Source organism: Phyllobates terribilis, unplaced genomic scaffold, assembly GCF_046119375.1.
Source record: "Phyllobates terribilis strain yellow unplaced genomic scaffold, ASM4611937v1 Scaffold_2__4_contigs__length_985480577, whole genome shotgun sequence".
Lineage (NCBI taxonomy): Eukaryota > Metazoa > Chordata > Amphibia > Anura > Dendrobatidae > Phyllobates > Phyllobates terribilis.
This window is the reverse complement of record NW_027362762.1, coordinates 293,720,204-293,732,821: the sequence shown is the minus strand read 5'-3', so window position 1 is coordinate 293,732,821 and position 12,618 is coordinate 293,720,204. Positions and strand designations below refer to the sequence as shown.

At 42.7% G+C, this 12,618-nt stretch overlaps 1 protein-coding gene across 1 annotated transcript in view; it reads left to right on the top strand.

The window, feature by feature from the left end:
• Positions 1-12,618, top strand: part of SLC15A1 (solute carrier family 15 member 1) — a 90,257-nt gene that overhangs the window by 52,945 nt on the left and 24,694 nt on the right. Inside the window, exons 16-17 of the mRNA XM_073664195.1 lie at positions 4,539-4,670; positions 9,050-9,205. Of these exons, the coding sequence (XP_073520296.1) occupies positions 4,539-4,670; positions 9,050-9,205 (288 nt within the window). The remainder of the gene's footprint in view (positions 1-4,538; positions 4,671-9,049; positions 9,206-12,618) is intronic.

Below are 12,618 nucleotides of genomic sequence, written 5' to 3'. Positions count from 1 at the left end.
CACGGAGAAAATTACGTTTTATTCTCCCTGCCGCCACTCGCTTCCTGTCATAGGATCGGTGCAAGGAGGGAGACATTACAGTCACTGCGAACTACAAAGTGAGGGTGCTGCAATAACGTCCGGCACCTGGATTGTGACACTTCCATGGAGCCCAACCCCAGGCTGAGCTTCATTGAACGACTAACATGGCAGCAGCACCTGGTAACTAGTGCTGAGCGAGAATGGTCAGATAAGGTGTGATCCCAGCATGCTCAGGTGTTATCCAGGTATCTTGTAGTGCTCTGCTAATATGCTCGAGTCCCCAGGGTAGCATGTTTTGCGGCGGTAGACAGACGCAACACATGCAGGAATTGCCTGTTTGTTAGGTAATCCCTGCATATGTTGCTTCTGTCTACCGCCGCAAAACATGTTACCGCATATTAGCAGAGCACTACAAGATACCTGGATAACACCCGAGCATGCTGAGATAACACCTTGTCCGACCACGCTCACTCAGCACTACTGGCAACCCATCAGCAACCTGCAACTGCGTCACAGGGGGCAGAAGGGAGCAGGTGACTGCATGCACCGGCTAGCTAAATGCTGCTGTCAGTGATTGACAAGGGCACTTAAATACTCAAAACAGCAGCAATCAAGGCGAGCTCTGATCACTGCTGTTACAGGCAGACGCCGGCTATGTAACACAGCCGACATCTGCCTGGTATGGAGCAGGCTCAGCTCCTGAACCCGCTCCATACAAGTACAACCCTATGGTTATGACAAGGTTAGCAAATTTCACTTGTCTGTTGCTAAATGTGGAAAGACAAATGGAATTCCCTAACACATGTGAGTGGGTCCTAATAGATTTAGTAAAGGTGCCTCAAGCATATGAATGTTATTACACACCACAATGGACTCTTACATACACGCATCTTACAAAATACATATTATTCCAGATACGCAGACGCGCACAAACACGCAGACGCGCACAAACTCATCAGTACATGAATACATCATCTGAACCACCATCATTTGTAATGTCAGGTCAGCCCCATATATCTTTGTATCACATAAACCTACAACTCCCAGTATGTAACTAACAGTAGAGATACTGGGAGTTGTTATCAGTCATCATCAGACTGCGGACCATACAGGAACCACAGTACTGATGAGACACAGGCAGGATCACAAATGAACATTTACATCCAGGTATCTTACCTGAGAAGGCTTCTCTGATTAGAGTTGTTCTCTTTCTGTTCTCCCTCTTGTCCAGTCTCCATGATGACTTTTCTCATCCACAGCTCGTCTCTGCAGACTTCCATCTTCTCCGGTCTTCTGCAGATCATCCCCACACGATGCCCTTAAAGATAGCAGAGTCATTATAATGCTCCTGAATAAAAATATCTACACTGAGCCCCTGAATAAACCTAACTCTTACAATGCTCCCTGCACAAAAAAATGACATACACTGTATCCCTCTTATGGTACCTGCTCTCCACACTGTCCTCTCTTTACCATACTGGGCCCCCTCTTCACACTGTCCTCTCACACTGTGCCCCCCCCCTATACTGCCCAGTCTCTATACTGTGCCCCTTCATCACACTCCCCCTCCTCAGCATACTGTTCCCTCCTTGCTGTGCCCTCACACTGTTCCCCCCATACTGCCGCATCTCTATACCTTCCCCCACACTACCTAGTCTCTGTGCTGTGTCACCTCACACTTTTCTCCCGCCATACTGTCTCCTCACACTATTCCCCTACTCTCCATACTGTTTCCTCATACATCCCCATTCTGTTCTCGCACCCATTCCCACCCCTCCCCTAGTTCACCATACTGTTTCTTCACACATCTCCCCATTCTGTCTCCTAAAATTTCTCTCCCATCTCTCTCCAAATATAATAAATCTTCGGAAGAGCACACAGACATGCAGAAGCACGCTTACACACACAAAAGCGCACACAGACACATACTAAGGGCTCTTTCACACGTCAGTACATGCGGTGACCGTTTCCACACGTACCAGAGACACTGACACACGTAGACCCATTCACATGAATGCGTATGTGCACATGTCAGTGTGTTTCCACTTTCCACAGACCATGTGGTGTCCGTGGGCAAAACACGCTGACATGTCTGTTTTTTACCTGCTGTCCAGACCGCAAAAAGTCCCGCACACTGATGACAGTTAGCACCCGGTGCTTGGGAAGAGCGCTGAGCGCTGCCCTCATCATAGATCCCTGCAGGCGCTGCGATCAGTACCAGCAGGGTCAATGATGAGAGTAATAGTCTATACAAGCTGTGTCCAACTGTAAAAAGAATAAAATAAAAAAAAACCTTATACTAACCTCTACTAAGTGTCACCCGCTGTAATCCGTGCAAGCTCTCACGCCGAGGAGAATGTCTCCTGCAGCGAGTGGGCTCCGGAGCTGCGCTCAACAAGCGGTGCCCTGTGATTCAATAAGCGCAGCTCCGGGGCCCGCTCGCTGCAGGAGTCATTCTCCTCTGCGTGAGCGCTCGCACGGATTACAGCAGGTGACACTTAGGAGAGGTGAGTATAAGGATTTTTTTATTTTATTCTTATTTTTACAGTTGAACACGGACACGGTGGGAGTAGACTACTACTCTCATCATTGACCCCGCTGCTGCTGATCACATCGCCTGCAGGGATCTATGATGAGGGCAGTGCTCAGCACCCGGCTCTTGGGAACAGCGCTAACTGTATACTGATTCCCAAGCGCCAGTATGTGTCACTTGGATGACACACAGGTGGACACGGATATTTCCAGTCCCGTAAATATCAGGACATGTGAAAGAGCCCTAATATACACACGCAGATACACATACTCACAGAAATGGGGACAAGTACACACACAGGCAAGCACACACAGAAATGCACAGACACACTCAGACAATCACACACAAAAATGCAGACACGCAGGGAAGCACACACACACGTATGTGTGAAGACACATAAACACACAGGCATACACAATGGACACACACAGGCATATACACACACACCGGCATATACACACACAGGCATATACACACACACATACAGGCATATATACACACACACACACACACACACACACACAGGCATATACACACACAGGAATATAAACACACACACAGGCATATAAACACACTGTACACACACACACACTGTACACACACACACAGGTATATACACACACACACACACACAGAGACATACACACACACAGGCATATACACACACAGTACACACACAGGCATATACACACACTGTACACACACAGGCATATACACACACTGTACACACACAGGCATATACACACACTGTACACACACAGGCATATACACACACACTGTACACACAGGCATATACACACACACTGTACACACAGGCATATACACACACTGTACACACACACACACATACACACTGTACACACACACACAGGCATATACACACACTGTACACACACACAGGCATATACACACACACACAGGCATATACACACACTGTACACACACACAGGTATATACACACTGTACACACACACACACAGGCATATACACACACTGTACACACACACACAGGCATATACACACACACAGGCATATACACACTGTACACACACAGGCATATACACACACACTGTACACACACAGGCATATACACACACACACACTGTACACACACACACGCATATACACACACACTGTACATACACACACAGGCATATACACACACACTGTACACACACACATGCAGGCAGCATATACATAAAAATCCATACAAACACACAAATATTACAGTACCTTGGCTTGTCTCCAGCCCATACAGTGTACAGACAGGCTCCTAATGTGGGAGGCTGCAGTGCAGGGCGCGCTGTGACGTCACTTTTAGCAGACGTGCTTCCCTGTCTGCTGAGTGTGACGCTGCAGTGCAGCCCCTGCTCTCCTGCTCCCAGGCCCCTCCCGCTACTGTCCTGGGCATCGCGTCGGTGAAAGTGCGTGCGCGCGCCCTTAAAGGGCCCACGACCACTTTTTTTTTTTTAAATTCTTCAGTTCCCTCTGCATGGGGCCCGGGGCCCACCGGGAAATTTCCCGGCGCCCCGCCAGGCCAGACCGAGCCTGAGCTTGATACAAGGCTACGTTCACATGAACGTATTTTTGGTTTTCCTAGTCCATTGGTGCTAAAAAAAAATGGATCCCACATAGCAGATAGCATCTGAGTTTTATGGCTATATTATCATCAGTAACATTGGTAACTGTTTCTGGTCTTGTAAATTATTTCCACTGCTGATATGTGAAATGTGTGCCATATAGATTGCATATAGATGAAAAATGAAACATTCTTTTCTGATCAAAATTGGAATTTTTTTTTATACATTCGTGTGAACTGAGCTTCAAAGTCACATATGTGGTATGGAAAAATGGAAGTCATATGACACTAGTGTGAACAGAACTTTAGTTGATAATTTGTGTCAATCTATTATTATTTACATGAATTAATGTTTTGAATAATAATTTATTTAACTGTATTTCTTATTTTTTATTTGTCCTGCAGAAAACTCTGCCAAAATTCCCAACTGGCAATCAGTTTCAAGTTAAAGTCATAAACCTAGGTACAGACAACGTCACTGTTTCTTTTGCAGGAAATGTGCGTTCACCTGGTCCCGTTTCAGTGCCTTCTTTCCAGGTAATACAAGATTTCTACTCATTTGGATTTTTTAGTGATTCACTGGTTTGAGACAGCTCAATATAAAATGAGTCTCCCTCCTTGGTTTATAAGCAAAAATCATCTTGATCAATGTTCCTTAAAGGAAACCTGTCATTAGGATTTTGCTAAGTAAACTACAGGCATTGTCAGGTTGGCGCTGTTACACTGATTAAAATGATGCCTGTGGGCGGGTATTTTTTTAGTGCTCTGGCCTCCTCTTCAACACTCTGGGCTTAAATGACAGGTCACTGAACCTTCAGTGACCTGCCTCCTATTTTAAATCCTGCACCTGTGCATTTAATATTGTGGTCTTAAAAAAAAAAATGTGACTCCATCAAAATGGCACCGGTGGCGGCACATGCGAAGTAGCATCTATCGGCAAGCGATGCTCTCAATCTGCACAAGCGGGACCCCACAAGTACTGACTGATAAAAAAAAACTACTCACCTAGCAATGTTCCTCCAATGTACTGCTCCCTTATATACAGTGAGCGGACTGAGACTCTAGTGATGTTACCATGCCTGCTGCACTGAGTCTCAGTCACACAGGTTGAAAGGAGCAAAAGGGAACACGGCTCCCTTCTCTATCATTGTCTTTAACCTTATCTACATCAGGGGGGAGGAGACTTGTGCCATTTTGCACCAGGCCCCCATACTCACATGCCCTTGGCCCATAGTGTTTGCATCATCTGCCATGATTGGCTTTACGCCAATGGTCTTTTGGTATACTTTGGCTAGTATAAGTCATATTGTTTAACTGTACTTAAACAATTGAAATATCCGCACTGGGGAACTAATCTACCATGAATTTTGCTTGTCTCTAATTTTATAAGAGGAGGCCCTTGGTTCATTAGAGAAGGAACCAAAGATACTTAGAGAAACTGTGTTAGGCAACGACCCCACTATCAGTATTTGGTCACTATTTGCTCAGTATTTTTTCTCAGGAGTGGGAGCCAAAACCAGGTGAGGAACAATCAGAGAAAAGATATAATAGAAACAAGTGTACCAATTCTGCATTTATCACCCACTCCTGGCTTTGGCTCCCACTCCTGAGATAAAATACTGACCGAATCCATCCCTACATACCAGGTGCTTTTTTGTAATATCGTTGTCTTTTTATGAGGCAGTGAAACCAAGTACCAATATCAGGGTGCAATAACAACTTTTGCATACTTGGCACTTTTCTATGGTTGGTTCACCAGTGCAAAAGGCACCTTGCTATTATTGGGTCCTCCAAAAAATCAGAAACATTTTATGTTAACCTGAAAGGATTTACCAGCAAAATTGCCATGCATACCAGGATGGGGGCTCAAGGGGTGCCATACATACCAGGATGGGGTATCAAGGGGTGCCATGCATACCAGGATGGGGTATCAAGGGGTGCCATGCATACCAGGATGGGGTATCAAGGGGTGCCATGCATACCAGGATGGGGGCTCAAGGGGTGCCATGCATACCAGGATGGGGGCTCAAGGGGTGCCATGCATACCAGGATGGGGGCTCAAGAGGTGCCATGCATACCAGGATGGGGCTCAGAGGGTACCATGCATACCAGGATGTGGGCTCAAGGGGTGCCATGCTTACCAGGATGGGGGCTCAAGGGGTGCCATGCATACCAGGATGGGGGATAAAGGTGTGCCATGCATACCAGGATGGGGAATCAAGGGGTGTCATGAATACCAAGATGGGGTATAAAGGAGTGCCATGCATACCAGGATGGGGGATAAAGGGGTGCCATGCATAACAGGATGGGGATGAGGGCCAGGTATACCAGGATGGGATGGGGGCCACTTATACCAGGAAGAAGGGGCCATACATACCAGGATGGAGGATATTAACAGAATTGAGGGACATTAGCCCAATACCAGTGTCAGCAGCAGACCCCCTCCCCCATAACAGGGCATCATGACCACATTTTTTGCTTAAATTTTTTTTCCTATTTTCCTCCTTTAAAACCTAGGTGCGTCTTATGGTCCGGTGCGTCTTATAGTCCGAAAAATACGGTACAAAATTTCCTGTAGTAGATATTGAAGGGTGAAATATTAATTCCTTTTTTTAAAAATTGTGACAATATGAAATATTAATAATTATAGAAATGTTAGTGCAAATATAAATCTCTTGTACTTTGCTCCTTATCTTAAAAGATAAAAATGATGAAGCTCAGCTGTGAAGTGTCCACATTATGTTGCTGAGGAACTAATTACTAATGGCATAGTTGATAGTGATCTGAATATTGTGACTAAGACATGTAAGGGAGCAGTGATGAACTTCGACCTTTTTTTTTAAAGCTGGATCTATTTTTAAGGCTGCTTCAAAAAAATACCTTGTGTTTTTTAGGTGTTTTCATTGCCATCCTAAGGGTCTATTTTGGAGTTAAAAATGCTGAGTCTGTAGTCTGAAAATGTGTATGTGCACGCAGAGTTTTTTTTTAGAGGTTCAATTGCAAAAAATTGCATGAAAAATCACTTAAAAAATGCTTGAAAGATTTTCTATACATTCATATTGGAAAACCACTTTGCTATTCACATGTTCAGGTTTTGAAAAACACCTTCTGGTAGAAAAGAAAGTGCATATTGAAGTAGTTCCTCAAGAAACCGCTCAAAAGTAGTCACTGTCCAATCGAAAACTTCTCAAAACCTCTTCAGGAAACCAAAAACTTGTTCAAATGCCCCAAAAGGTATGCGCACACGATGTCTTTAAACAAACGGTGGAAAAGCCAGAATTTTGCTTCACAAAGCTGCTCTTCTAACTTTTCTGTGAATGCTTGAAAAAGACAATGTGTGCACATACGTTAAGGAGAAAACTAGTCATTTTTGTCTGCCTCATATAAACTCTGTGTCTTCACACCCTAAAATGCGCTGCATAAAACTGGCCCGATTCATTATTGCATTTGTGCTTTTTGTGGGCTCGTTTTTGGTGTTTTAGGCGATATGCACACAGCATCTATTATACGCTGGTGCACCTGTTGAATTTTCCCAGGGGGAGCCTCTTCAGGAAAACACTGGTGATCATTTTCCTGAAGCAGCTTTGCCGTCCTTCTTGCGGCAGCTCTGCCACTGGCGGCTTTCGCCCCATACTCTCAGTATAGTATACGGTAGGATTCATAGCAAAAGCCACCTAAATGATGAGCGTGTCACTTCTTTTAATTGCGCCAAGGCTTCTGAACTCTGAAGCTGTTAATAGAAGTGACATAAGACAGAGCATCTGCATAGCAATGATGTTTTTACATTGCTGTGCATTATGTTCATTTTATTGGACGCTTTTGTGGGGCGTTTTTTCAGGCGGATTATACCTGTTTTTCATTTGCGCCTAATTCTTCTTTTAATTTACATATTTTTTAGGGCTCGCACTCATCTGCGTTTAAAAAAATCGCTCCGATTTTCATTCAAAAAAGTTAATGAGTGAAATCCGTTTGGTATTCCATATGTTATGCGAGTGTGTGATTTTTTTTCTCACCTAGCATCCATACAACATCCATATGACATGCATATGCAACGCGTTTTTTCACTGCAACTATTATCCTACAATCATTTACAGGATCATTTACAGTGTTCAATGCTACAGAATGCACTGGTCGATTTATACACAGACGAGTATGAGCCCTTAAAGTCACTTTTTTATGGGTTCGCCTGAGTTATTTTTTTGGTGACCATTTGGATTTAGTTCATGCTTTCCAGATGTTTTTGCTTGATTCATCATTTGCCATTTTTTTGTGCAAATGTATTCCAGCCCCCACCTTGAGTAATTTAATTTATACCAGAACTTTTTGGGCAATTTTTTGCAACATTTTGCAAAATGTGCGACTTTCAGTGTTAAAAAGTCACAAAAAAGGTTAAAGACAAAAATAAAGACGATTTTTGACTGCACAAAATTCATGAACTGCGTGCACCATTTTGAAAAATTAGGGGAAGAAAAAATCTTGTAAATTTTATTGTGACGTACCCACAAAGTCTAGCTGAATATAAAATTAAAAAAAAAAACGATTCTTGGAGCTTAAAATAAAAAAAATGGCAATGTAGTCACCTGCTCCAGCACTCCATTGTCAGTTCTTCTTTGTTCCTCCCCTTATCTCGTTACCATTGACCTCTTCCAATGACCTCTTGTTACACATGAACACTGCAATTCTGATACATCTGAACCTACCCAAAGTGTTTCTTACTAGCTGTTACTATGTAGAAATCTTCAGTAAAGTCTCAAAATAGTCATTGAGTCATTGCCTTACTGAATATAGTGTATGATTTCTAAGTATAAATGCAACACATCATTTTAGACATAAAGTTACAGACTATAATAACATTAGGTGTGTAGTATAATTTAAAGAGAAAAATAACATTTTTATAACTTTTTATTATTTTTTAGGCAAGTGGATATGAGGACCTTCAGATTAACAGCACCATTGATTTTACCTATAACAACAATATATCACGAAATGTTTCACTTGATGCCTTTTTTGCTGGACACCGATATACATACATTGTTACAGATGCAGATCAAAACAATGTGCAGGCAGAGTGGGTGAGTAAACTTACCAGTCATACAGATATTTCTAAGATTTATTGTATATTGTATCACTTACACAAACATGTCTAAGCTTGAACCAATTAAAATAAGCTTAAAAAATAATGAACATATGCACAGCAAGATGTTTAGCACTGCAGTGCACATATTCATTCTTTTCAGCATTTTTCAACCACTTTAGGTGGATTCCGCCTTACAGTGTCCATTTTAGGACATGATCAGATATCAAAGTCAAACATCAGAACAATGCCAATTTGATGCTAAATACCCTGTCTGAGAACTGACTTTGATATGTGACTTTGATAAGTGACTTTGACATCTGACTTTGGTATCTGACTTTGGCATGTGACTTTTACAACTGATAATAATAATAATAAAAAAAAAGTAATTGTTTGCTGGGACTTGAACCAAAAACTCTGTCTAGAAATCAGTGCACTTACCATTCTGCATAATGGTCAGCATATCAGCATAATTAAAAAAAAAAGTCACTGTTTGCTACTGGGATTTGAACTCAAAACTCTATGCTCAAAAGCCAGTGCACTAACCATTGAGCTATACACTCAGATGAAGAAACCTAGGCATTCTATTTGGCTATGTGATTTTCAGTGCAAACCTGTCTGAAACTCATAGGGACTTTCACACATAAGTCCTCCAAGCCAAATTGAAATGATGTGTGACTTTGATATTTGAGTCTGGTCAACACTATCACTTAACCCTATGGCTGAATGGTAAAGATTCAGATTCAAAGCATGGAGCTTCAGGTTCAAATCCCAGGTGCCGAAGAATATTTTTTTTAATTATGCTGATTAGCACACAAACTACAGTGATGTTTTGCTTTTAATATCTGACATTCTGATTGTCATTCAGCCGTGTGAAGAAAGAGTTTCAGACACGCTGTCTATTTGCATGGTAAATCACATAGCTAAAGTAAATTGAGAGGCATTAATTTACTATATATCAATTTCCAATTGACTGTACGTTTGCACAATTTCTTAGGAAAAGGTCTAATGATCACATTTCTTTATTGTAAATTTTTCTTTCCATCCACCCTGTTTTTGCTGATAGAGAAGGACCATGCCTAGCAGGCAGATGACTATTGAGACCCCCTAGTGGTATGGAGTTTTCATCCAGTTTTTGGGTGGATGGAAAGAAAAGTTTACAATTGATAATAATAATAAAAAAAATTCACTGTTCGCTGCTGGGATGTGAACCCAAAACTCTATATCTAGAAGCCAGTGCACTAAGACATAACCAAATGTAATGCCTAGGTTTCTTCAACTGCGTGTATAGCTCAATGGTTAGTGAACTGGCTTCTAGACATAGAGTTTTGGGTTCAAGTACCAGCAAACAGTGACTTCTTTTATTATCAGTTGTAAAAGTCACATATCACTTTTCAAAGTCAGATGTCAGTCACTTATCAAAGTCAGATGTCAAAGTCACTTATCAAAGTCAGATGTCAGTCACTTGTCAAAGTCACTTATTAAAGTTACATGTCCAAGTCACTTATCAAAAGTCAGATATCAAAGTCAGATGGCAAGATCACTTATCAAAGTCAGATGTCAGTCACATATCAAAGTCAGTTCTCAGACAAGGTATTTAACCTCAAACTAGCATTATTCTGATGTTTGACTTTGATATCTGATCATGTCCTAAAATGAACACTGTACTTCCTGAAAGAGACGCCGTATGCACGTTACCTAAACTGCCTGGTTCACATGAGCGTCTAAAAAAAATCAACAGAGTTTGACCCAGAAAACTCGGATGATTTTTTTCTCACTTATCATTTATGTGCTGTCCATATGCAATCTGTTGTTTTTTTTACAGCAGCAGCTATTAAAGAAGTTGTCCGGTACTTTTTTAAAAATTGCCCAATGTATTCAGCATGAGAACATAAGTATATTTATAAATACCTTGTGTTGCTGATAATGCCTGTGTGCGGAGCTATTGGTGGCCGCTCATAGGCATCACGTGACCCCGCGCTGACGTCACGACAAGTGAGGTGTGACTCAGCGCTTGGGTCCCCGCGGTGGCTGCTGGGTTGTGAGCGGGGTTATTCAGCATCCACCGCACGCTTCCCCAACGAATGGGGAGAGGGAGAGCGCGCAGTGGATGCCGGGTGTGACGCAGGGGAATAACCCCGCCCACAACCCAGCAGCCACCGGTGGAACGCGGAAGAGGGACCCTCGGCTGCAGCCTGGACTTGTCGTGACGTCAGCAAATGTCAGCGCCGGCTGTAGCCGGGGGGTCACGTGATGCCTGTGAGCGGCCAGTGACAGCGTAGCTCACAGGCATTATTGGCAACACAAGGTATTTACAGAGATACTGATGCCCACATGCTGAATAAATTGGGCAACTTAAAAAAAGCACCGGACAACTCCTTTAATAATTTATAAGACCATTTACAGTTTCCTATGTTACGGAACTGCAATGTATCCGTAAAAAACAGATGCTATACGAATGTTCTGTATGGGATATTTTTTTTCTGCATTCGCATAGACTTGAATGGCCAAGTCTGATCCAACATAGTGAAGAAACTAGTACATGCTGCAATTTCTTTCACATGCAGATTTGGTCAATGAAAAAAACACTCACCTGAACAGCCCAGTTGAATCACATTGGTCCGTTTGCTGTCTGTTTTGTCAGGAACATCACTCGGACCAAAAATGTGTGAACCTACCCTAAGGACCATTATTCCACTGCATATGCCTTTTTTATATGGGCTTGTGCACACGAGCATTATAATTGAATGGGTGTTAGCCATCATTCTGACGGATAGCACTCGTCCCCATGTTATGTAATGTGGCAATGCACGCATCCAATTTCTTCCTGGGACCGATTCGGTCCGAAGTAAAGATCGCAGCATGCACGATTTGCCTCTGATCGGAAGGCCATTCATGTCTATGGGTCCATGGAAAACATCGGACCGCACTTGAATAACGAACACACTGCATGTAGAAGATGGGGAAACTTTTTTTTTGCCCACATCCAAAGTGGCTCCGAAGATCCTTTGATCAGAGGAAGCACTTTGGTTTTGTAAGCGCACTTCCCCACCTCTGCATAAATGAATCTCAGCCTTGGTGTCCTCTTCCCAGTAAATCTCCCTTCTGTAATTACATAGTCACTGCAGGGGCTCCTACTTCAATGGAGATGGAAGTGTTTCCTCTTGTGGCATAAGAAACCTTAATAAGCCAATATTTTAGCGACTTTTGGTGTTTTCACGCTAGTCATGCCTAGCTACGTTGATATGGGCTGAGCATGAAGAGGTGCATCACTTTAGTGGCATAACTTCCTCCAGAAATGTACTCCAGTCCTTGAATATGGTACATATTTGGCAGCGGTACATGCTAGTTAAGAAATACGCCAATTTCATTAAGTGTCATGCGCCTCTTAATGAATTAGGCGCATCATAC